The following is a 24,455-nucleotide window of genomic DNA, read 5'->3' on the forward strand; positions in this document are numbered from 1 at the left end:
CAGTTTAGATATATTGCATAGGATGTGCCAACAATCATATTAATAACCAAATAAACTCCAGGACTTTGCTTGGGTGACCTTTTAATGGTGAACTCCAGGTCACAACACATTAACTGTCAGTTCAACTACACCAAGGTTTGTGGAGACAATGGCTTCTGTGCCCAAGCAGGTTGCAGATAAATTTCGAATGGAACCTGGCATCACCCTGAAGGAATTCTAACTTCACACTGTTGGGGTAGTATACCAAGATGGCTTCAGAGTAGACTAACTTTACACAGCACATTTAAAAAAAAGACACATTTATTCAGCGTCATGATCAGACTATTACATTTAGCAATCAACAGCATGGGTGCAAAAAAAAAAAAAAAAAATCTACATTAAAACCCTTTGTTGGAATGCTTTACACTTTCCACAGAACAGAAACTAAAATAACCTGTTATACAATTAGTCACAAATACAGTCCTTGAGTTTTTTTGCCCATACACATGAGTATTGTCTAAAACATGTCTTCTTTGTAGCAGCTAGGCCCTGCCACCACTGTGCTTGACTGAGTTCACAAATCTGTTGTAACCTGTAGCTTCCCTGTCACTTCTCTGGCTCTCCTCTCCTGCTAAGCTTTGTTTCCTGGCAGTAATTAAAACCTTCTGCCACTGCCATAGCTGCTGCTGCTGCTGCTGCTGGAACCACCATAGCCACCTTGGTTTCGTGGTTTGGCGAAGTATTGGCCTCCACCACCATAAGGGCCAGAGCTTCTGCCTCCAAAATTGCCTCCTTTCATGGGTCCAAAATTTGAGGATTGATTGTTGTAATTGCCAAAATCATTATAGCTTCCGCCACCTCCAAAGTTGCTTCCATCATTACCAAATCCGTTATAGCCATCCCCGCTGCCACCATATCCACCACCACCTCGACTGCCACCAAAGCCACCTCGACCACTGAAGTTTCCTCCGCGACCAAAGTTGTCATTCCCACGACCACCACCAAAGTTTCCAGAACCACTTCGACCTCTTTGGCTGGATGAAGCACTAGCCATCTCTTGCTTAGAGAGCGCTTTCCTTACTTCACAGTTGTGGCCATTCACAGTATGGTATTTTTGAATGACAATCTTGTCTACAGAATCATGGTCATCAAATGTTACAATAGCAAAACCCCTCTTTTTGCCACTGCCTCGGTCAGTCATGATCTCAATCACTTCGATTTTCCCATACTGTTCGAAATAATCTCTTAGATGATGTTCTTCAGTGTCTTCTTTAATGCCACCAACAAAAATCTTTTTCACAGTTAAGTGGGCACCAGGTCTTTGAGAATCTTCTCTTGAGACAGCCCTCTTTGGTTCCACAACTCTTCCATCCACCTTGTGTGGCCTTGCATTCATGGCTGCATCTACCTCCTCCACAGTGGCATAGGTGACAAACCCAAAGCCTCTGGAGTGCTTGGTGTTCGGATCTCTCATTACCACACAGTCCGTAAGTGTTCCCCATTGCTCAAAATGGCTCCTCAGACTCTCATCGGTTGTTTCAAAGCTCAGACCTCCGATGAAGAGCTTTCGCAGCTGTTCAGGCTCTTTGGGAGACTCTGACTTAGACATGACGGCGGTGGGAGGGGAGACTTTAACGATGCTTACTCGGCAGCGTCCACAGGCAGAAAAGAAAGGCCAATCTAATATTTTTACCATTGTATGTTACAGACTTCTTTTCCCTGACTGCTTTCAGGATTTTTCTCTTTGTCGCTAAGACTTGTAAATTTTACTACTAGGTGATGGGGTATGAACCTATTCTTATTGATTTTGAGGGGGGTTCTCTGCACCTACTGGATTTTGGTACTTGTTCCCTTTGCCATCTTAGGGAAATTCTCTCCAATAATTCTCTCCAATATACCTTCTGCTCCCCTTTCTCTTCTTCGTCTGGAATCCCAATTATTCTAATGTTGTTTTGTCTTATGGTGTTACTTACCTCTCGAATTCTCCCCTCATGGTCCAGTATTTGTTTGTCTCTTTTACTCAGCTTCTTCATTCTCTTCATTTGGTCTTCTATATCACTAATTCTCTCTTCTGCTCATTTATCCTAGCAGTAAGAGCCTCCATTTTTTTATTGCACCTCATTAATAGCTTTTTTGATTTCAACTTGGTTAGATTTTAGTTATTTCTCCAGAAAGAGCTTTTATCTCTCTGGAGATGGTTTCTCTAATATTTTCCATGCCTTTTTGGAGCCTGGCTAGAACCTTGAGAATCGTCATTCTGAACTCTAGATCTGACACATTGCCAATGTCCATATTGATTAGGTCCCTAGCCTTTGGTACTGCCTCTTGTTCTTTTTTTTGTGGTGAGTTTTTTCGCTTTGTCATTTTGTACAGATAAGAATATATGAAGGAGGGGTGCCTGGGTGGCTCAGTGGGTTAAGCCGCTGCCTTTGGCTCAGGTCATGATCTCAGAGTCCTGGGATCGAGTCCCACGTTGGGCTCTCGGCTCAGCAAGGGGCCTGCTTCCCTTCCTCTCTCTCTGCCTGCTTCTCTGCCTACTTGTGATCTCTGTCTGTCAAATAAATAAATAAATAATCTTAAAAAAAAAAAAAAGAATATATGAAGGAGCAGATAAATACTAAAAGGGTGGCAAAGACCCCAGGAAAGTGTGCTTTAACCAAATCAGAAGAGACCCCAAATGGTGGGGGGAGAAAGGGGATAAAAAGAAGTTCAGAGAAAAAAGTTAGAAAAAGAAAACAAATGAAAAAAATACTAAAAAGAAAATAATATATATATATATTAGACTGATGACTAGAACAGGGTGACCCACTTAATTTTGGCAGTATTTTGGTCTCTTAGAAGAACCTACCTCCTGAAATTTTAAAGAATGAAAAGCATATATAAGGGTAAACACAATAAAGGGATGGATTATGCCTATAAAGATGAAAAAAAATTTTTTTTAATTTCTAAAAGAGTTAATAAAGGAAGTTGGTTGGGAGAATAAAGAAAAAGAAAGTGGAGAGAATTTGCTTAAGCTGGAGACTAGAACAAGCCCGGAGCTAGATTTAGGGTATATTTTGATCTTTTAGAAGAAGTTGTACCCCAAATTTTTTAGAAGAAAAAACCCTATGTGTATACAAAAAATAAAGTTAGATGCAATGAAGGATAAAATATGACTATAATAATGAAGGTTCAAAAAAGATTATTTTTTTTTAATGAAAGGTATTGTTAAGATAAATTAGTTTAAAAACATTAAAAGCGGAAAGGGTAAAAATTAAAAATAATTTAGCAGAAGAAAAAAATTAAAAAAAAATTAATTTACTGCAAGACTAAAGAATCATGGGGAGAAAGCCATGAATTCCATTCTTTGCTTTCTCCTCCTCTGGAATTCACTTGGTAAGTGAACTTTGTCTTGGCTGGATTTCTTGTTGATCTTCTGGGGGAGTGGCCTGTTGTAGTGATTCTCAAGTGTCTTTGCCCCAGGTGGAATTGCACCGCCCTTACCAGGGGCCAGGCTAAGTAATCCACTTGGGTTCACTTTTGGGAGCTTTTGTTCCCTAAACGCTTTCCGTAGAGTTCAGGAGGACGGGAATGAAAATGGCGGCTTCCCAATCTCTGGCCTGGAGTTGCCGAGAGCTCGGGGTGCCACTCCTCAGTGCACCCTCAGAGAAAAGCACTCAATTACTCCGGTCTCCCTGGCCTTCAGCCCTGTTCCAAGCTCACCCAGCCTGTGACCACGCGTCTCTGTCTCTGGCACACAGCTCCGCCTGGAGTCTCCAAACCCCACAGATCCCTGAGCTCCCCCAGGGGGTGTCTCCCCGGATCTTGTGGGGACCTCATTCACAGAGCAGTAGCTGTGCCACGGATTACGGTTCAGGGTAACCCTGAGTTGAGAGCTCACTCCTCAGCTCTGTCTCTGTAGCCGGCTTTCCTGCTCTAATACCTGCGAGCTCTGCAACACTCAGACAACTCCCACCCTTCTGTGAGCCCCTGGGACCTGGAGCCATGCTGATCCCGTGTGGGCTTCACCTTGGTCTAGCCTCTGGAGCAAAGTCCCTCATTGGAGCAGACTTTCAAAAGCCCTGATTTTCTGCTCTGCTGTTCTGCCGCTTGATGGGAGCCGGCCCCTCCCCCTGCAGTCTATCTTCCCCTCGCTTTGGATTCACTTCTCTGCTGGTCCTCCCTTTCAGAAAGTGGTCGATTTTCTTCTGTTTCTAGAGTTGTTGCTCTTCTTCTCTTCAGTCTCCCATTGGATTTGTAGGTGTTCGCAATGGTTTGATTAACTATCTAGCTGATATCTTGCTACCTGATGTCCTCTCAGCCTGCTACTTCTCTGCCATCTTCTCCTCCCCCAATTGTGGCAGATCAAGCAATTAATTCTTCGTTTATACTGAGGTGATATAGGAATTAACCATGTGGTAAACTTCTATGTACTTGATTTTTAAAGGCACATTCAGAGATCATGTGAATTTCAACTCCATTAAATTAAGGGATTGGGAAAAGGGAGACTGGGAAAATCAAATGTATGGATAAAGATGCTAAACTTATTAAAATGACATAAGATAGTAAAGAGTAGTTTTTATGGCATTCTGTATAACAATAAATTCCTAATTTTTTTTCCCATTTTGGAGGCATAATACTGAGCCTACATTTAAGAAATGTTTATAATTTCACAAATATGTATTTATTTTAAATAGTATGTATGATTTATTAAAGTCATTATAAACCGCTGAAACCCATCTTATTTTGATTGCAGATATTATAGAACAACCAGTACTGGTCCAAGGAAATAGTAACAGAAGATCTGTCAGCACCCTCAAACCTTGTGCTAAAGATGCATATATGCTTTTCCAGGTATTTCAGTTGATAAAAGTGATTTTATTATAGAATATAGTTTTGTATGAATTTTTGATTTTGGAATTTTATGTCTGATTTAATTTTTCAAGTGTCAGCTTTTTAAATTGTCAAATTTTAAAGGGTCAAAAGTAGTATTTTGAAAATGTTCTAAAACATTAAAGGGCATCTATAGCTAAGGAACATGATAAAACATTTCACTTTAAGGAAATAAAATGAGTTAAGCCCAGAACTAGAAAGAGAGGCATATTAGGGATGACTAGAAAATAATTTCTGTAACATAAAAATTTAACTAATAAGTCTTTGGTCTAACACTGTAATTTTATATACAAATACCTGATTTTCATGTTACTTGTCATGAATATATCTTTTAAGTAAAATAAGATTTATCTGCCCTGAACATTTTACTAATTTTTATTAAAGGGTTATTTTAAGTGGTTTTTCATTAAAAGACTATTAACAATTTTCTGTGTACCCTATGTATTGTCAATAGTTATATGATTCTTTTAAAGTTTACTTATATAATCAAGTATATAGTTTTTCAGAATTGAATTACCAGTGCTTAGTTTCTAAGGAGTAAAAACAACTATATAAAAAGAGATAACTTTTAAAAATTTTATGAATTTTGAAAAGCATGTTTCATTCCAGCATGTGAATGTTTTATTTATTTTTCATTTTTTTTTTTTTTAACTTATTTTCCCAGGACCTTTGTCAGTTGGTTAATGCTGATGCTCCTTACTGGCTAGTAGGCATGACAGAAATGACTCGAACATTTGGCCTTGAATTACTTGAGTCAGTCCTGAATGACTTTCCACAGGTCTTTTTACAAGTAAGCCATTGGTAGTATCTTGCAACAAAATAAATCATATTTTTTCACAGGTATTTTCCAAGAAATTACCATGTATTCTTTTTCCCATGTGAGAGGATTGAAAGAATTACAGCATTAGACTTCAGATGTGATAATTTAGTGTTGTCTTACATTATTGTAGGGCCCTAGCACTTTGAAATTTTAACATTAGAAGGAGTTCCTAGAGACCATCTAGTGAGGCATTTTCCAGTCTGTGGGTGTCTGAGGGAATTTGGTATGTGAGCTGTTTATTATAATATTTAAAAACTGAAAAATTGGGGCACCTGGGTGGCTCAAAGCCTCTGCCTTCAGCTTAGGTCTTAGTCTCAGGGTCCTGGGATCGAGCCCCGCATTGGGCTTCTGCTCGGCAGGGAGCCTGCTTCCCCCCTCCTACCTCTCTGCTTGCCTCTCTGCCTCCTTGTGATCTCTCTCTCTCTGTCAAATAAATAAATAAAATCTTAAAAAAAAAAAACAAACTGAAAAATTGTTACTGATTTTTACTTGTTTATGTAGCTATGTGCTTTTGGATAATTCAAATGGAAAAAGAAGTCCCAGACTTTAAAATAATTATGCAGTGCTCTTGGCTGGCTTAGTCGAGGAGCATGTGACTCTTGATCTTGGGGTCGAGTTTGATTTCCATGGTGGGTGATTGAAGAGATAAAAACTTAAAAAAAAAAATAGTGACTATTCTTGTCATTGAGTTTTTTTTTTTTTTTTTTTAAATCAGCTTATTGTGTTCTGTTCAAGCAATCTAAGTAGAACAAAATAATAAGTTAATTATTAAATCTTCCATGCATGGGGGTGCCTGGGTGGCTCAGCGCATTAAAGCCTCTGCGTTTGGCTCAGGTCATGATCCTAGGGTCCTGGGATTGAGCCCTGCATTGGCCTCTCCGCTCAGCAGGGTGCCTGCTTTCCCCCCACACCCCAGCTCCCCCTGCCTGCCTCTCTGCCTACTTGTGATCTCTGTCAAATAAATAAATAAGATCTTTAAAAAAAAAAAAACTTCCATGCATGAACAGAATAGTTATCTTGACAAAGTAAAATTAATGAATTATAGAACATATTTTATTTACCTGGTTTTCTTTCAGCAGCCTATTTTAAATGCTTTAGCTCTTTGAATTTGTGTAATCTGTCTTCTTTATTCTCTTCTTTGTTTTGAATTGCTAGTGTTCTACCAAAATCACAGTTCCTAATAATAAACCTCTTAATTCCAAATCATTAAATGTTCATTTTTAAATTAGATTTTTTTGAAATATTGATGACCATTTTGATCTTACAGTCTGAAAGAGCAACACTAATTTCATAATTGTGTGTAAACTATAGAATAATAAACTAAACATGTAATAAAGCTGATTATTAATAAATTTTATTTGCCAATAAGTCTGTGTTTTAAAAGTATTAAGTATAAACTAAATTAATTCTTTTTTTTTTTTATCTTTGCAAATAGCACCAAGAGTTTAGTTTCCTTCTCAAAGAAAGGGTATGTCCTCTTGTGATAAAACTCTTTTCTCCAAATATAAAGTTCAGACAAGGTTCCAGCTCTTCATCTTCTCCAGCACCAGTTGAAAAACCATATTTTCCTATCTGCATGCGTTTGCTCAGAGTAGTATCTGTTCTAATTAAGCAATTTTACAGCCTTTTGGTAAGTGCTAATTTTCATGTGTGTTTGTATGTGTAATTGCATGTAGTGCCCTTTAAATGATGATTTATTATAATGCATTCAGCTTTTACACTTCAGAATTTTTTTTAAAGTATTTATAGGTGTTTTCCTAGTTATTCTATGGCTTTATTCTATCCTTTCTTAGATTTTTGCTTATGTTTTATATAGTATTTTTAATGTATGTCAAGGGGAGTCATGGCCTTTTATCTGAGGGCAGTATAGAATTTGTGGCTTGGAAATTTGGCTTATTAGCAAATTATCTCATTTGAGGGATAATTAAAATTTTAGTATCTTCAGTTTATGCTGCTTTTGTTTATACTATTTAATGTATCTTAACAAATTAAAGCAGTTAAAAATTTGGTGAACTCTAGGATTAGAAATCAACTGTTTTGACTTCTAGTCCAGTATTGTATTTATTTGGCATAAATTTATGAATGCAGAATATGTTGTGATACTCCTTATCATAATATGTCAATGTAATAGTTTTTAGAGGAAATGGTGTGTAATACTTTTTTTTAGTTTTATATTATGTGAAATTCATCCTTGTACAGTTTTTTAGTTTATATCCTTATTTAATTAACAGGAATAATTGGTTGTTGATAATTATGAAATAGTTAACTATATAAATTTATAATACTTCTAACACTGTGAGCAGTCGATGTGCTAAATATTAGAGCTAACCATCAACTTTACAAACAAACAGATAAGTTTATACTAAATTCTGTGGAGAGCTTTTTAAAATAAAGGGCTTTTAAAAATATTTATGATAAACATGTCATAGATTTTCTTTTCATATTCCAAATCCATTTGTGCACAGTGTATTTAGAAATCATCTTTATAAGCATTGTAGTTAACAATTATTTCTGACCACACAAAGTATACCTATAGTACATATTGATGTATTTAATGTAGAAGTACTTATAGGAAATCAAATCACTTCAAACAAATTGCTATTTATTGGGGACACCGTTGTTATCAGAGTTGGGTCCCAGAAGTTTAAGAGTCTTTTGGTACACTCATAATTGTTGGTTTGGACTTTTTTAGTTCCACCAAAATTAATAACATATAATTGAATATTTCAGTACATAAGTTTGGGAATTTACTTTAATTCATAGCTTCATCTTTCTCTGTAAGGGTTAACTTTTAAAAAATTACAGTGTTCTTCTCAACACTTATGGTATTTGATATAATTTTCAATAATTATATTTAATTGGAAAAACAGTACTTTTTTGTCTAATTATATACAATTGAAATGGAGGGAAATTTTGTGAGTCATTACATAGATTAACTTTTGAAAGTTTTGAAAGGTCTCCTGGCGCTTGCTGAAAATAAATGAAAGGTAGCTTAATTTCTTCCAGAGATGGAGAGCTTTTACCTGTCGCCTGTTACATATTCTGAGTTATATTTATTTATGGTCTGTTTCAGTCCACAAAGAAACTTTTTAAAAATGTAAACCAGAGTGACATCAGCAAAATGTTGGAAATATGAAGCTGAGCCCCTCTGTCCCCCACGGAAACACCAGGTTAACAGTACATAGATTACCTCTGTGAGAACTTATCAGTTGAGAGGTTATAGCACCCCAGGCAAGTGTAAGGCAAAGCAGAGAGGTTCATTAGAGTGGGTAGGAAATCTTATTGCACTTAGCTGCATACCGCATCTCACTCCTTACAAGAGCACAGCATGGTGTGATGAGGAGAAAACTCCCAACCTGTGGTTTCTCCTTTAGGTTGCAGAAAGATGAAATATGCATCCTCCATTCTAACTTTTTTGAGGTATGCTAACTGGTTTCTGTCTCCCCTGATTCTCGGAGCATTGATGGGAAAGGTAGCAGTGATGGGAAAGGTACCCTTGGGCCTGCTCAGAACAAAGACAAGTTCTGCTGCTTGCTGCTGCCCAGAGAGCGTAATACTGCAGACATACACCAGGGGGAGCTCCTGAATAGAAACAAGGAAATGTCTTCAGCTGGGAAGTTACACACACAAGCCCAGAGGAAATAAACAAATGGACAGAAGAGGTTTGAGAGGATCCCTGACTGATTGGTGAAAGTCTTTGCCTAAAGACTAAAAGAGTTGGCTTTTTTCAAATGCCCAGATTTCAACAACAACAACAAAATAACAAGGCATACAAAGAAATGGGGAAACATGGCCCAATTCAAGGAACAAAATTAATCTCCAGAAACTAACCATAAAGAAATGGAGGTCAGTGAATTACCTGACAAAAATTCAGAATAATCATAAAGATGCTGAGTGAACAAAAAGAATACAGACAACTAAAATTAAATCAAGAAAGTGGTGTATGAACAAAATGAGAATATCAAAGAGAAACTATAAAGAAGGATAAAACAAATATAAAGCAGAAGAATACAGTAACTGAATTGAAAAATGCACTGAGGGGATCAGCAGTAGACTAGATCAGTAGACTAGAAGAAAGAATCAACAAGCTTGAAGACAAGTCATTTGCATTTACCAGATTAGGGGAAGAAAAAGAAGAAGAAGATGAAGAATGAAGAGCCTGTAAGAGACTTATGGCATACCATCCAGCAGACCAAGATACACATGTCTAGCAAAAATGTACTGGGTTATACTCTCACACTCATAACACCTCATCCATGAGACATAATGGAGTTTTTCCCATATCAGCAAATTCTCTGACAGTCAGGTATTCTACATTTTAATTCAATTCTGATACTAACCACAGTTAGCATAGACCCTACAGTTAAGGACTCAGTCTCACAAGATTACCCCCTATTGCAGATGCCTATTGTTAATAATATGTTGCCCACTTACCCACAGATTCTAACTTGGCTGTATATGGGAAGTTCTTTGGGTTTCCTAGGAAAACAGTTTACTTACTATTGTCTGTTTATTACAAAGGATATTTAAAAGGATACTACTACTGATAGGCAGATGAAGAGCAGGGTCTGGAAAAGTCCCAAGAGCAGGAGCTTCTGTCCCCATGAAGTTGGAGTGTGCAACTCTCTTGGCATGTATATGTATGTTCCTCAACCTGGAAGCTCTCTAAACTCTGTACTTTTAGGATTTTTACGGTAATTCTCATCATGTAGGCATGATGGATTATTAACTCAGTTTCTACCATTTTCCCTTCTCCAGAGAATGAGGGCGGGGCTGAAAGTCTGAAGCTTCTAATTATGATTGTTTTTTCTGGTATCCAGCCCATCTCCTGTAATCCATTAAGAATTGCCTCATTAGAGTGGAAGATACTATTCATCTAGGAAATTCCAAGAGACTTAGGAGCTCTGTGTCAGATGCTCTGATCACTTAGGAAATTATAGGGATTTTAGGAGCTCTGTGTCAGAAACCAGGAGCAGAGACCAATATATATATATTTTTTCTTATTACTTAACAATACATTATGGGAGTCTCAGATGAGGAAAGAAAGGGGCAGAGAGCCTATTTGAAGTAATGGCTAAAAACTTCCCAATTTTGAAGAGGAAAGGAACATATAAATTCATGAAGCTCAGAGAATTATAACTAGGATTAATCCAAAGGGAGCTATACCAAGACCCATTATAATTAAGCTGCTAAAACTTACAGAGAATCTTTAGAGCTGCAAAAGAAAAATGACTTGTCATGTGCAAGGGAACACTCATAAGACTGTCAGTAGATTTCTCAGACCTAATCCATAACTCCTAACATGGTAGTATTTGGAGATGGAATCTTTGGGTGTAATTAGGGTTAGACGAGGTTATGCAGGTAGAGTTGTCATGATGGCGCTAGTGACCTTATATGAAGGAACACTAGAGAGCTTTCTTGCTCTGTCTGCCATGTGAGAACACAGTGATAAGTCAGCTGTCTGCAAGCTAGGAGGAGAGCTTTCACGCAAACCGCAGTGATGGTGTCACCCTGATCTCAGACTTCTAGCCTCCAGAACTGTGCCAAATAAATTTCTGTTATTTAAGCCACCCAGTCTGTGGTCTTTTGTTACAGTATCCCAGCAGACTAAGAACTTGGTTTCTGTCCACCGGTTGTCTTATGAATAGCAGTTCATCTGGTGACTGTCAGAGATATAGATATAGATACCTTCTTCAGAATTTCGGTTTTGGATGAAATTTCTGTTTTTGAGTGCATTTATTTTAGATACTGTACAAAGTGCTTTACATATATTAATTCATTTAGACCTTACTACAGCTAAAAAAAAAAATGAGATTTGGGATATTTATGTAATTTGCCTGAGATTATACCTTCTAAGCCACAGAGCTGGGATGTTAATGAATTCTTTTAGACCCCAAAACCCTTGCTATTAATTCCAGTGCATTTTACTACTTCTCTGTTTTCTTAGTTCTCATTTCTTTTCTCTTCAAGGCTGCTAATGCCAATTTTAAATATTCTATCAGACTTTCTTTATTGTGTCCTAAGTCAGCAGTTATCTTATGTTATAATCTGTTAGAAATCCATGTGATGCTGTGATTAGAATTGCTACCAGGATGATTTTGATTAACTTAAAGCATCAGTTGTCTCTTGACTACTATGCTTTACCAAAGACTAGGAATTCAGAAACATTTATCACTCTTTATGCTTATAATGGAGTTCATGAAGTATCTTCATGCCACAAGGAATTGGACTTGGGCCATAGATGCCAATCTTAGTACCTGTTTCCCTATTGAGTTCCACCTCTTGGGGGAAAAGGCTTAACAGATTCACAGTAGGCACCCTCCATTGATGTCCTTGATTGAGAACAGTGCAGTGACCTCAGCACAAGTTCTGTGATCAGACTTTCACACTTGGCAATGAGGGAGGAAGGGAGAACAAAGTTCCAGACCTCAGGAGAGAGTCTCTCCTTTACCCAGATCACAAGGTTTTAGTGGCTACAATATAAATTTATTGTTTGATTTGTGCTGTAGTCTGTCTACCACAGGAGAGAAAATGATACACTCTTCAAGGCAAGTTTTTTTAACAGTATTTCCTTTGGCTGTGATATAATGATGTTTCTGAGAGTCTTTGTTTTCTGGCCTCATAATCTAGCTGATGAGGCTTCAGTTCTACCACATACATATTTCATTTCCACTCTAAAGTAGGTAGTGTCCATTTGGAGGATGCACTAATGTTAAAACTCAAGTACATACAACTTGTACAGTGAGTCACCACATTCTTTTTCAGTTCTTTACTAAAAGGATCATTTGTTTAATAGAAAAAATAATGTGCTCTGCATTTGCATGAATTTTATCATGTTTAGGGGATGTTTTTATTCTTACAGTTTTCTGATTTGATTTCTCCGAAAGATACAGATAATTTTATCCTTTATTTATAAGAAGGTTATGTACCTTGTCATCCACTCAGTTGGTGGATAAAGAAGATGAGCCTATCTGATTTCTGATCTAGTGCTTTTTAGCTGTCTTATGATTAGAACATTGCTAAACCTCTGTTTTATGACTTCTTCAATCATAGCAGTCCACAGATAAAGTTTTTAATTATCCCTCCTGCTTTCATGATCATGTCCTGATTTTAAGCATTCAGTTAACAGTACTGAAAGGCATTAGAAAATACCAGCTGCTAAGACTTTGGGTGAACATCCTCTCACCCCATGTGATGCTCGCTCATTTCAGGATACCCCTAGCTAATTTGTCCAAGAAGGTGCCACAGTACAAGGAGGGTCCAGTTTGGCTTAGTAATCACAATGTCAGGTTCTTAGCTCCCAGATATCCTGCTGTGTCCTCAGTGTGCAACAGAAGTAATCCATTTACTGTTGAAAAACCTGGTTACTTTATTTTGGTTGTTTATTCATTTATCAGACATTTAATACATAACGGTGAAAATGTGTTTCAGACATCTTTATTTACAAAGAACTTGCAGAGGAGATGGTTTATATTGGTAATGGTAACTAATACTTACAAAGCAAAGCTATGTACCAGGCCTTGTTCTAAATACTTTATGTATCTTTTTACCTGTCAACTGCTACAGATTCCTTGTTTTTATACTAGAAAATATATATTAAACGTGCTTAGGCTTATTGCCTCTCTGTTTAAGCAGCAAAAGAACTTACGGGAAAACGTGGTGTTATTGAAGAGTAGAACATACATTCTATTAGCAGTTTATATGATACATCCTACCTGCCAGGAATGAGAATGGTGTAATGGTACATAGTGTTTTCTAAAGAATAAGGTTAAAAGGTTAACCATGAGAGCAGATCACTTTTGTGTTTTCAGGGATGTAGAGAGATACTGATTATTTTTATTGTTAACTTTTTCCTATATAGTCTGCTTTTTTCTCTACTCCCCATTAAAAATTTTAATTTATTTAAAATTGGAAGATTTTACTGGTTTGTCTGTAACACTAAGAACAAGAATGTAATTTATAAATTCTGATCTTAGGTTTAAAGATATTATTATTTAAAAATCTTTTTAGGTAACTGAATGTGAGATATTTCTGTCACTTCTGGTGAAATTTCTGGATGCAGATAAACCACAGTGGTTACGAGCTGTTGCAGTAGAATCAATACACAGACTCTGTGTGCAGCCTCAGCTCTTAAGGTAAAACCTCAGCAATATTTTGCTAAATAGATAGGGTAATGTTTGCTAGTAGGAAGAGTTTAAGTATTTATTCCCAAGTATTAGTGATTTCTAAACAAAGAAAACTGGGTATTATTTATAAATAGAGTGGTAGTGGTGTGTGTGTGTAAAACAGCTGAGCGGTGGGCAAAAAAAATAGGGGTAGTAATTGCCATCAATCCAAATTTATTGGTTAATATGGCCAAGATGATTTTTATCTTTTATAACACTAACCTCAGTCTGAACCTTTTTACTAACTTAGTAAAATCACTCAGGTGTGATGAAGTTTTAAGTACAGCATTCAGACTGATTATATGAACATTAATTGCTATAAAAAATGTTAAAAATTTTTAATATATTCAAGTATTTTCCTCAGAAATATTTAAAATTATTTTACAGATCATTTTGTCAGTCCTATGATATGAAACAGCATTCTACCAAGGTTTTTCGTGATATTGTGAATGCCCTGGGATCTTTTATACAGTCGTTGTTTCTTGTCCCTCCTACCGGAAATCCTGCTACAACAAACCAAGCTGGTAAAGACTAATTCTTATTTTGTTTTTTTATATTCTGCCATGATTTCCTGAATTCACTGTTCCCAGAGGATATTTTATGGAAATTTTGTTACTGGAGAAATTTGGATTACCTAAAGAGTTTATACTTAAAGAAAATTCAGTCTCGTTGAGGCAGCTATGTTTACTTCTTTCCAGAATATGTTTCCTTCTTTAGTGTACTTTCAGGTTCTCTAATCGCTTAAGAATAAGAGTTTAGATGTTTATTTTCATTTTAGAGGAATTTTCATTTTGGGGCACCTGGGTGGCTCAGTCAGTTAAAGTGTCTGCCTTCAGCTCAGGCAGGGTGATCCCAGGGTGCCTCTTCTCCCTCTCCCTTTGCTCTTCCCCCGCTTCTGCTCTCTCTGTCTCTCTCAAATAACTAAAATTTAAAAAGAAAAAAAAGGGAGAGAGAGAAGGATCTTCATTTTGTGCCTCTCTTTAAAGAATTTGGTTCACCACCTTAGGAGGTCTGTTCATTTCTCTTTTAAAAAAATAGGTAAACTTGTTTGGCAATCAACATATGGCTTGTTTCTTTTTGCCTTCTTTGTGTTTATCTTCTACTTTCTACTGTCTGATTAATGGTTTCTTAATTCTTTATTTTCACCTCTGATAAAAAATGGTCTAACAAAAAGTATATTATAAAGTTTGTCAGTAGTTTTACTCATTAGTACCTTTCTTATAAAAAAGGAAATGGGGACGCCTGCGTGGCTCAGTTGGTTAAGCGGCTGCCTTCGGCTCAGGTCATGATCCCAGCATCCTGGGATCAAGTCCCACATTGGGCTTCTTGCTCGGCGGGGAGCCTGCTTCTCCCTCTGGCTCTGCCTGCCACTCTGCCTGTGCTCGCTCGCGTTCTCTCTCTCTGTCTCTGTCTCTCTCTCTCTGACAAATAAATAAAATCTTTAAATAAATAAATAAATAAATAGGAAATGGTATTCTGGGGAAATAGAGCCTCTAATAGCCAAAGCAGGATTGATAAACTTCATTTATTCGTGTGGTATCCTTTCTTAATAGAACAAATTTTCTTTAATTAAACAGATGTCTATGTATTATGGATTCGTAATTAACTAGTAAGTTGGTATCTTTGCTTTCTTTCCCTTGTCTAATAGGAAACAATAACTCAGGTGGCCCCGTCTCAGCACCAGCTAACTCAGGAATGTTGGGGATTGGTGGAGGTGTTACTTTGCTACCAGCATTTGAATATAGAGGAACTTGGATACCTATTCTGACTATAACAGTGCAAGGCAGTGCAAAAGCCACGTAGTAAGTAGTAGTAGCTTTATTTTGTGATGAATGACGCCATTGAGGTTATTTTATCCTAAAATTTTTCTGCATTATATTTAAAATTTTAAACCTAGTAATTCTGATGCAATTTAGAACTAATTTTCTCTTGTTCTATGTTGAGAGTTTTACATAGGATTGGGTTTTGTTTGTTTTCTTTTGTGCTGTTTATTGATGTGTTAGTGTTAACAGTATTGTGAAACAAAATGTATTTTTTTTTTTTTTTTTTGACAGAGATCACAAGTAGGCAGAGAAGCAGGCAGAGAGAGAGGAGGAAGCAGGCTCCCTGCTGAGCAGAGAGCCCAATGTGGGGCTTGATCCCAGGACCCTGAGATCATGACCTGAGCCGAAGGCAGAGGCTTTAACCCACTGAGCCACCCAGGCACCCCCAAAATGTATTTTTTTTTTTTTACCTGAGGACCTAGTTAGCTTTTCTGTATGGCTTTTTGATTTAAGTATGTGATTTTGGACTTAGGTCTTTTAATGCTGACTGAGTCACCAGCAGCAAATGAATTAACCTTTTTAAAAATCTGTTTCTTCACCTATAAAATGAGAGTAGTGTTATATCTTATCTACCTTTCAGGATTCTGTAGGTGAGAAAATTTATTTTAACTGTAGCTAATTATGTTTTTAGAGTTTAACACACAGTACTTATAGTTTAATTAACTTAAGGTGTTTAATGGAGTCCATATGTGTTATTTTTATTGTCATTAAGCCAATTCAGTTTAAGAAATACATATTTGGCAGTATATTGTTGATTTTTCTTAAGTTAGAGTGAACTTCAGTGCTATAGAGATAAATAAATAAAGATCAGTCCTACATAGATTTAACACTACTGCTGTTGCTGTTAGGCAATCAAGTAATACATTTTGAATGCTTGACATGTGTAATTAAAACACTATTCCGATGACAGTAAATCAGAACTAAAGTGTGAAGCAGAGTCTCTGACTAGTTTGTTTGTTATTTTTTTGTTTGTTTAAATTTGAGTATAGTTTACACACATTACATAAGTTTCAGGTATACAGTACAACATAGTAATTTGACAAGTTTATACATTATGTTGTGTTCACCACAAGTACAGCTGCCATCTGTCCTTTTACATCACTGTTACAATATCATTGACTATGTTCCTTATGCTGTGCCTTTTATTCTCATCACTTACTCATTCCATAACTGGAGGCCTGTGTTTCCCTCTCCTCTTCACCCATGTGCCCAACTCCCACTCTCTGACTAGTTTAAATGATAAATTTATATGGTATGTCAATCTTCATAGTATAATCATGGTATGTGCAGCTTTATTTTGCACCAAATTATGAAAGTATAGAATCATAGAGGACTGAAATACTTAACTAAAATTCATTGTTATTCTTAGTCATTTAAAAGAAATTAAAGTTACCTAGTCTCATATAAGTTTTGCTTGCTACAAAGGCTAGTGACTCAAGTATACTAGATGATCAGATTTAAAAGAAATCAGATTTCTAGCACTGAAGGAAACAGTAAACTCGTTTATTTTCCCATACCTCATTTTATAAATTAAAAAACCCCAATATTAAAACTAGTTATCCTCATTGAGCTTACATTTTAGTGAGTGATATAGTCAATAAAGGTTCAAATAAACATACAGTACCACCTTGGGTAGTGGTTAATTCTTTGAAGAAAAAAAAATTAAGGGGATGGAGAGTGACCAGGGTAAAGATGGGGATAGAAACGATCTCTGCGGAAAGATTGAGCAAATACATAATAAAGGGAGAGAGTGAAGATGTATGCTTGAGGAAGAAAAATTAAACAAATGAATGGGAGTAAATACTTGGCAAAGTTGTACGAATTACTTTTTTATTGGTGGAAGTTTTGAAACCAATTAATTTATTGATAATTTAATCCTTATCAATTAAGAAAGTTGGATTTTAACTAGTTCAGCTACTAAATACTATGATTTTGAGTACAGTACGTTATTTCACTTGAAGACAAAGTTAGGACTAAATTTTAAAAGGAAAATAATGGTTTGGGGTTTTTTTTTTAGTGCTATAAACACTGAGATTATTCACCTCTGGAATCAAAAATAACCAGGAAATACTGGGATTTCTTTTACACATGGATTAGTATGTTTGAACCCTCCCTGGTGAATTGGTATCTTTTATTCATTCATTCGTTGTGAGATTCAGTATAAAGTATTCTCACTATTTTCTCTGAAGGCATACATGTAAATCTTGATTGTAAATTCTGTTCTTCTGTTAACTTTTTGTGTATATAATCATTTGAAAACTTCAGTCGTATACAGACAAAAGTAGTTTTAACATAAGTATTGCTGACATAGTCTTTCTGATTAATTACACTATGACTCCTTTCAGAGTTGGGCTGGTGACAATTTTGCAACTTTACCTTAAATTTTAAAATATTTAAATAAATGAGTTACATTTTATCTAAAACTGGAATTTATATACTAGTTCTAATAAAATAGCACTGAAATACTGAGATAAGAAAGCATGAGCTTTGTTTTAGGTTGTGATATTTATAAAAATAAGCATAAATCACCTTTTTTTCTTTACTAGCATTTAAGGTCTTTACCATAGAATGGGGATTAGAGTTTGGGATATTTAAGATTATTTTCTTTGTTTCAGATGCATTTTCTCAGTAGATCATTTCTTCATTGAGAATAGAGATTTGTCTGAAAAAATGCTTAGCACTCACAGGCTTAGTGTGTGGCTCTAAAAGTCTCATTTGCTTGGCAATGATTAAACCCATAAACTTTACTCTTTGTTTGAGCTTAGATCTCTTGATCAGTAATATAAATATATCTTTACTGATTCTCTAAATTTTAAAATCCTCGGAGCTCACATTCTAGGGGTTAAATTGATAGGCTTTAGAGTGAGACTTGGGTTAAGAACTGTTGATGGATAACTGTGTCACCTTAGTCCTTAGTTGTATCATCTGTATCTTTTAGGGGTTTGTGAGAAGTTAAACAAGACAACATACATCAAAAAGCCCCTAGAGTCCCAGGCCAAGAGTTATTGTGCAACAAATGGTAGCTGTTTGTAGATGTTGTTATTGTTTATTCTGAGTTTGCATTTCTTTACAAATTACCTACCTCCAGTCTTGATTATGATTCAGCAACTTTTAGAATTTGAGGCTGGAAGTCTTTTATTAACTTATTGTAATCTTTAGTGATTTCAGTTTTTTTTTTTGAGATGTAATCCACATACCATAAAATTCGCCCTTTACATTATACATTTTATGGTTTTACTGTATTCAAAAGCTATGTAACAGTAACCATCTTGAATTCCAGGACTTTTTCATCATCCCAGAAAGAAACCCATATTCATTCTCTAGTCTCTCTTTCCATTCCCCTAGCAACCACTAATCTGTTTTGCATTTCTACTGATTTCCCTATTCTGGATCTTTCATATAAATGTAATCACACAATAAATACTCCTTTTTTTTTTTAAAGATTTTATTTATTTATTTGACAGAGAGAGATCACAAGTAGGCAGAGAGGCAGGCAGAGATAGAGGGGGAAGCAGGCTCCCCGCTGAGCAGAGAGCCTGATGCGGGACTCGATCCCAGGACCCTGAGATCATGACCTGACCCGAAGGCAGCGGCTTAACCCACTGAGCCACCCAGGCGCCCCTAAATACTCTTTTATTCAGTCTTCTTTCAGCGTGTTTTGAAGGTTCACCTGTATTGTAGGATATATCAGTACTTCATTTCTTTTTATGGCTAAATAATATTCAGATTTATGAATGTACTGTATTTTGTTTATCCATCCACTGATGGGTATATTTGGATTGCTTCCACTTTTTGGTTTTTAGAGATAACGCTGCTGTGAGCATTTGTGTACAACTTTTTGCTTAGACATATGTTTTAATTTCTCATAGATGTATATACCTAGGAGTAGAATTACTGAGTCACATATTACTATGTTTAACTTTTTGAATAACTGCCCAACTATTTTCCCAATTGACTCTATCATTTTATATCCCCACCAACAATATATAGGGGTTCAGATTTCTCCACATTCTCAGCAGCACTTATTACTGTCTTTTGATTATTGTTACAGTCTTCTGATTTTAGCCATCCAAGTGGACATTAAATGTTACCTTACCATATTTTCAGTTTGCATTTCTCTAAATACCAGTGACATTGAATATCTATCTCATTCACATACTTTTTGGCCATTTATATATCATCATGGGAGAAATGTCTTTTCAGATCCTTTGCTCCTTTTTTTAATTGGGTTGTCTTTTTATTATTTAGTATATATTCTGGATCTTTAGCCCCTTATCAGATACATGATTTGCAAAAATTTTCTATTCTGTGGATTGTCTTTCATTTTCTTAATAATGGCCTTTAAAGCACAATAGTTTTTAATATTGATGAACTCAGTTTATTTGTTTTTTCCTTTGTTGCTTGTTCTTTTGGTATCCTGTCTAACAAATCATTACCTAATGTGAGGTCATGAAGATTTTTGACTGTGTTTTCTTCTAAGAGTATTAGTTTTAGCCCCTGTATTTAGGTCATTGATTAATTTTGAGTTAATTTTTGTATATGGTACCAGGTAAAGATCTACCATCATTCATTTACATATGAATATTCAGCTGTTCCAATACCACCAGTTCTTTTTCCATTGAATTATCGTGACAGATTTCAATTTTAAGGCATTTAAAACCATAATTTCTTATTTGCTGTGACTTAAGACAAAAGATTTGTTACCTTTCTTTTTGAAAGCTTGTTCTAACTATGGAGTAGAAAATGCTCTATAATTTGACTTTGGGGGCACCTGGGTGGCTCAGTCATTAAGTGTCTGCCTTTGGCTCAGGTCATGATCCCGGGGTCCTGGGATCAAGCCCCACATCCGGCTCCCTGCTCCATGAGAAGTCTGCTTCTCCCTCTTCAACTCCCCCTGCTTGTGTTCCCTCTCTCGCTGTGTCTCTCTCTGTCAAATAAATAAAAATAAAAAATCATTAAAAATATTTTGACTTGGGGCACCTGGGTGGCTCAGTGGGTCAAAGCCTCTGCCTTTGGCTCAGGTCATGATCCCGGGGTCCTGGGATTGAGCCCTGCATCGGGCTCTCTGCTCAGCGGGGAGCCTGCTTCCTCCTCTCTCTCTGCCTGCCTCTCTGCTTACTTGTGATCTCTCTCTCTCTCTCAAATAAATAAATAAAATCTTTAAAAAAATTTTTTTTGACTTTGACATATTGATGCTCTGAGTATTATTCTTACTCTGTTGGTAGATTGTGTCTGAGATGATAGCTAAGCTGGATATCTCACAGTAATACTTTCTCATTGTGAAAATATCTTCCTGTTTATAGGATTGATTTGGTTTTGTAGTACCTTATTTTGAAAGCACCTGAATTAGAGTTTGAGAAGTTTTATAATCCATTTAATCTTACTCTATTTTATATGTAAGACTTAATTTCTCAAATTAAATTTCTTTAATTAAAATACTGGCACATTGAGGGGGAGGGGCAAAAAGTAAATTGATAAAATAATTAGTTATGGCAGTGGTCAGGCCTTAATTATTCTAATCACTTTCTTAGAATACTGAGAAAGGATCCCTCCAAATGAAACACTCATTAATTCTATTCATGTTTTCTATTCTGTTGCTCTTACTTTCTATGAACTACAAACACTTGTATATATATTTTCATCATCATGGCTTTTAATTAATGTTCTGATTTTTTCTTAATTTCAGCCTGGAGATGTTGGACAAAGTTGAGCCCCCAACTATACCAGAAGGTTATGCTATGTCTGTGGCATTCCATTGTTTGCTTGACCTTGTACGTGGAATTACTAGTATGATTGAAGGAGAGTTAGGAAAGGTTGAAACAGAATGTCAGACTACTACTGAAGCAGCTTCTTCACCAACACAATCATCAGAACAGCAAGAATTACAGTCAACATCAGACCAGATGGATAAAGAAAAAGGTATATTGATATCTGTATTTTTAATTTTTATTTTGAAATAATTTGAATTTACAGAAAAGTTGCAGAAATACTCAAGTTCCCAAACATCCCTTCACTCTGATTTCCCAGTTGTTAACACTACCCTATTTGTGTTATCGTTCTGTTTATGTATGTCACTATACTTTTCTGCTGAACTATTTGAGAATAAGTTGCAAACATGAAATCCTTAATATTTTCGTGTTTTCTTAAAAATAAGGACAGTTTCCTAATAAAACTACAATATAGTACCATCATAAATTTAGCATCAGCCCAGTATTATCTTATCCCAGACCTCATTCAAATTTTGCCAGTTGCCCCAGTAATGTCTTTGGTGTTCTGGGATCACATGTTGAATTTAGTTCCATGTTGCTATATCCTTTAATCTAGAAACTTCGTTAGATTTTTCTTGTCTTATATGATCTTGACATTTTTGAAGAGTACAGGCTAGTCAGTTTAGGTTTGTCTTTTTTTCCCTTATAATTAGATTCAATTTACTCATTTTTGCTAGGGCTACCACAGAAATACTGCTATGTTAAACCTAGTCTATAAACACAGCAAGAGCATACAGTTATCAGTATGTCTCATTATTGGTAATGTTAACTTTTATCATTTGGTTAACATGATGTCTGGCTGGTTTCTTTGGTGTAAGATTAATTATGAACTTTTTGTGGAGAAATATTTGGAGGCTTCTGTAAAAGAGAGCTTTCCCTTTTCACCCATTTATTTAGTTTTTTAATTTACTCATTTATATTAGTATGGATTCTTAGATTTCTATTTTATTTGAAAGGTTACAGTGTGATGTGATTATAAATTATTTGGGTTAACACTCAGATTGTCCCTGATAATGGCCAGTGGGACCCCTTTCAAACTGGCCACTGTGTCCTTTTCTCATTTTCTGAGCACAGTTCACTGTCTGACACAATACAGTGTTCTAAGCTCATCTTGGATCTTTCTTGCCAAGCCCAGGAATCAGTTATTTTTCTATGGAGCCCTTGCTCTTTTTAGTTTAGTATTTAGAAATGAACACATGGGCACTACTGTGCTTCTTACTACTTGAAAAGGAAATACACACACACACCTCTTTACATTTTTAAAAAATGTTTGTCTAAAAATGCCTAACTGAGGTTTCTTCCAGTTCTGGTTTAATACCACAAGGCTTATTTTTTTATCTTTCCATGTTTTCAATTACCTTTTCCAGAAGTGAGACACTTGGTCCCAGTTTATTCACTGGATTTACTCATTTGCTCGATGCCCAGTGTATAGAAATCAGTCTCCTGGCTGAATAGCTTGTTAACACTGCCTTTCTTCGAGCTGGTCACAGGGGCTGGAAATTTGGCCCAGTGAAGGGAAGGGAATAGGAATTGGTGTTACACACACACACACACACACACACACACACACACACACCCCAGTTAACTTGTGTACTGAAAGATCCTACCATTGATATTTTAAAACAACTTAGTTTAAAGACTTCTTGAATTCTGAAATTGGTGTGGTTTTTAAGTTTTCATTTTTTCAAATGTATTTTAACTATTAGAACTTTAGTATTTAATAATCAAGTTGATAGAATATGTAATTTATTGCCAAATGACTAGGGTGGTTTTAGAATGATATATTGTCAAATACTCTGCTATCTATAATGATCACGAAGTGTTGTATGTTTTTGTCCTTTAAGTTAGTAGAGCTGTTTGGGAAGAAATGGTAAATGCCTGCTGGTGTGGTTTACTTGCTGCTCTCTCACTCCTCCTTGATGCCAGGTATTCAGTCTTTATAATTTTTTTTATTGCATGTGGCAGTTAATAAGAAATAAACATTAAAATAGATACTTAAATTGGTCCTTAAATTATTTTTTAATATTAGTTTTTTAATATTAATTTTTCTTATCTTTTTCATAGTTTTATATATATTGAACATTATTGTTTTTTTTTTTAATCAACATATAATGTATTATTTGCTTCAGGGGTACAGGTCTGTGAATCACCAGTTTTACACAATTCACAGCACTCACCATGACACATAACCCTCCCCAATATGCATAACCCGGCTACCCTATCACTTCCCCTCCACCCCGCCTCAGCAACCCTCAGTTTGTTTCCTGAGATTAAGAGTCTCTTATGGTTTTTCTCCCTCCGCGTTCCCATCTTGTTTCATTTTTTCCCCTCCCTGCCCCCCACAGCCCCCCGCCCTGCCTCTCAAATTCCTCATATCAGAGAGATAGAACATTATTCTTTTTGGCCACCTCCCTCTCCTTCATCCTATTCTTGCCCTGCTCCCCCGCAGAATAGTTGTCATAATGTTTTAATGGAAAATACAGTCCTAAAATTACAGAGTGCCTTTGTCACTTCAAGCCTTTCTACTACTTTTGCAGTGATGATAATTATCAGTTACTTTGATTTTTTTTTTTCCATAATGACAGGATTTGCTGATTTTAAAATGCTTGATATTTTGGGGAACCTGGGTGGCTCAGTCAGTTAAACATCTGCCCTTGGCTCAGGTCATGATCTCTAGGTCTTGGGATGGAGCCCTGCATTAGGCTTCCTGCTCAGCAGGGTGTCTGCTTCTCCCTCTGCCCCTCCCCATGGCTGGCTCATCTTTCTCTCTCTCAAATACATAAATAAATAAAAATCTTTAAAAAAAATGCTTGATGTTTTAGGATAAATCTTTTGAGTATGTGACCATTTTCTTCAATAATGATATATGTATTATATACTGCTTTTACCCAGTTCAGATTTTCAGGCATTATGTTCATTAGTTAAAATTCCTTCTTAAGTAAATTGATGTTCATAATACTTTTGTATAGATTTTCTTAAAACTTACTGAATACCTAATTCCATGTCATATCTGCAGTATAATTAAACA

General features: G+C 36.0%; 2 protein-coding genes across 10 annotated transcripts in view; one reads left to right on the forward strand and one right to left on the reverse strand.

The window, feature by feature from the left end:
• MON2 (MON2 homolog, regulator of endosome-to-Golgi trafficking) overlaps nucleotides 1–24,455 on the forward strand; it is a 112,715-nt gene that overhangs the window by 33,923 nt on the left and 54,337 nt on the right. For all 9 annotated transcript variants that reach the window (XM_032348848.1, XM_032348842.1, XM_032348844.1 and 6 more), the window contains 8 exons: nucleotides 4,715–4,812; nucleotides 5,516–5,641; nucleotides 7,107–7,301; nucleotides 13,682–13,806; nucleotides 14,224–14,360; nucleotides 15,485–15,638; nucleotides 21,346–21,578; nucleotides 23,272–23,353. In XM_032348848.1, coding sequence (XP_032204739.1) covers nucleotides 4,715–4,812; nucleotides 5,516–5,641; nucleotides 7,107–7,301; nucleotides 13,682–13,806; nucleotides 14,224–14,360; nucleotides 15,485–15,638; nucleotides 21,346–21,578; nucleotides 23,272–23,353 — 1,150 coding nt within the window. The remainder of the gene's footprint in view (nucleotides 1–4,714; nucleotides 4,813–5,515; nucleotides 5,642–7,106; nucleotides 7,302–13,681; nucleotides 13,807–14,223; nucleotides 14,361–15,484; nucleotides 15,639–21,345; nucleotides 21,579–23,271; nucleotides 23,354–24,455) is intronic.
• LOC116594015 (heterogeneous nuclear ribonucleoprotein A1-like) lies at nucleotides 635–1,638 on the reverse strand. The gene has a single exon (XM_032348854.1). It carries the CDS (start codon nucleotides 1,586–1,588, stop codon nucleotides 635–637), a length of 954 nt encoding a protein of 317 aa, XP_032204745.1. The 5' UTR covers nucleotides 1,589–1,638.

This window comes from Mustela erminea, chromosome 6 (assembly GCF_009829155.1).
Source record: "Mustela erminea isolate mMusErm1 chromosome 6, mMusErm1.Pri, whole genome shotgun sequence".
Classification (NCBI taxonomy): Eukaryota; Metazoa; Chordata; class Mammalia; order Carnivora; family Mustelidae; genus Mustela; species Mustela erminea.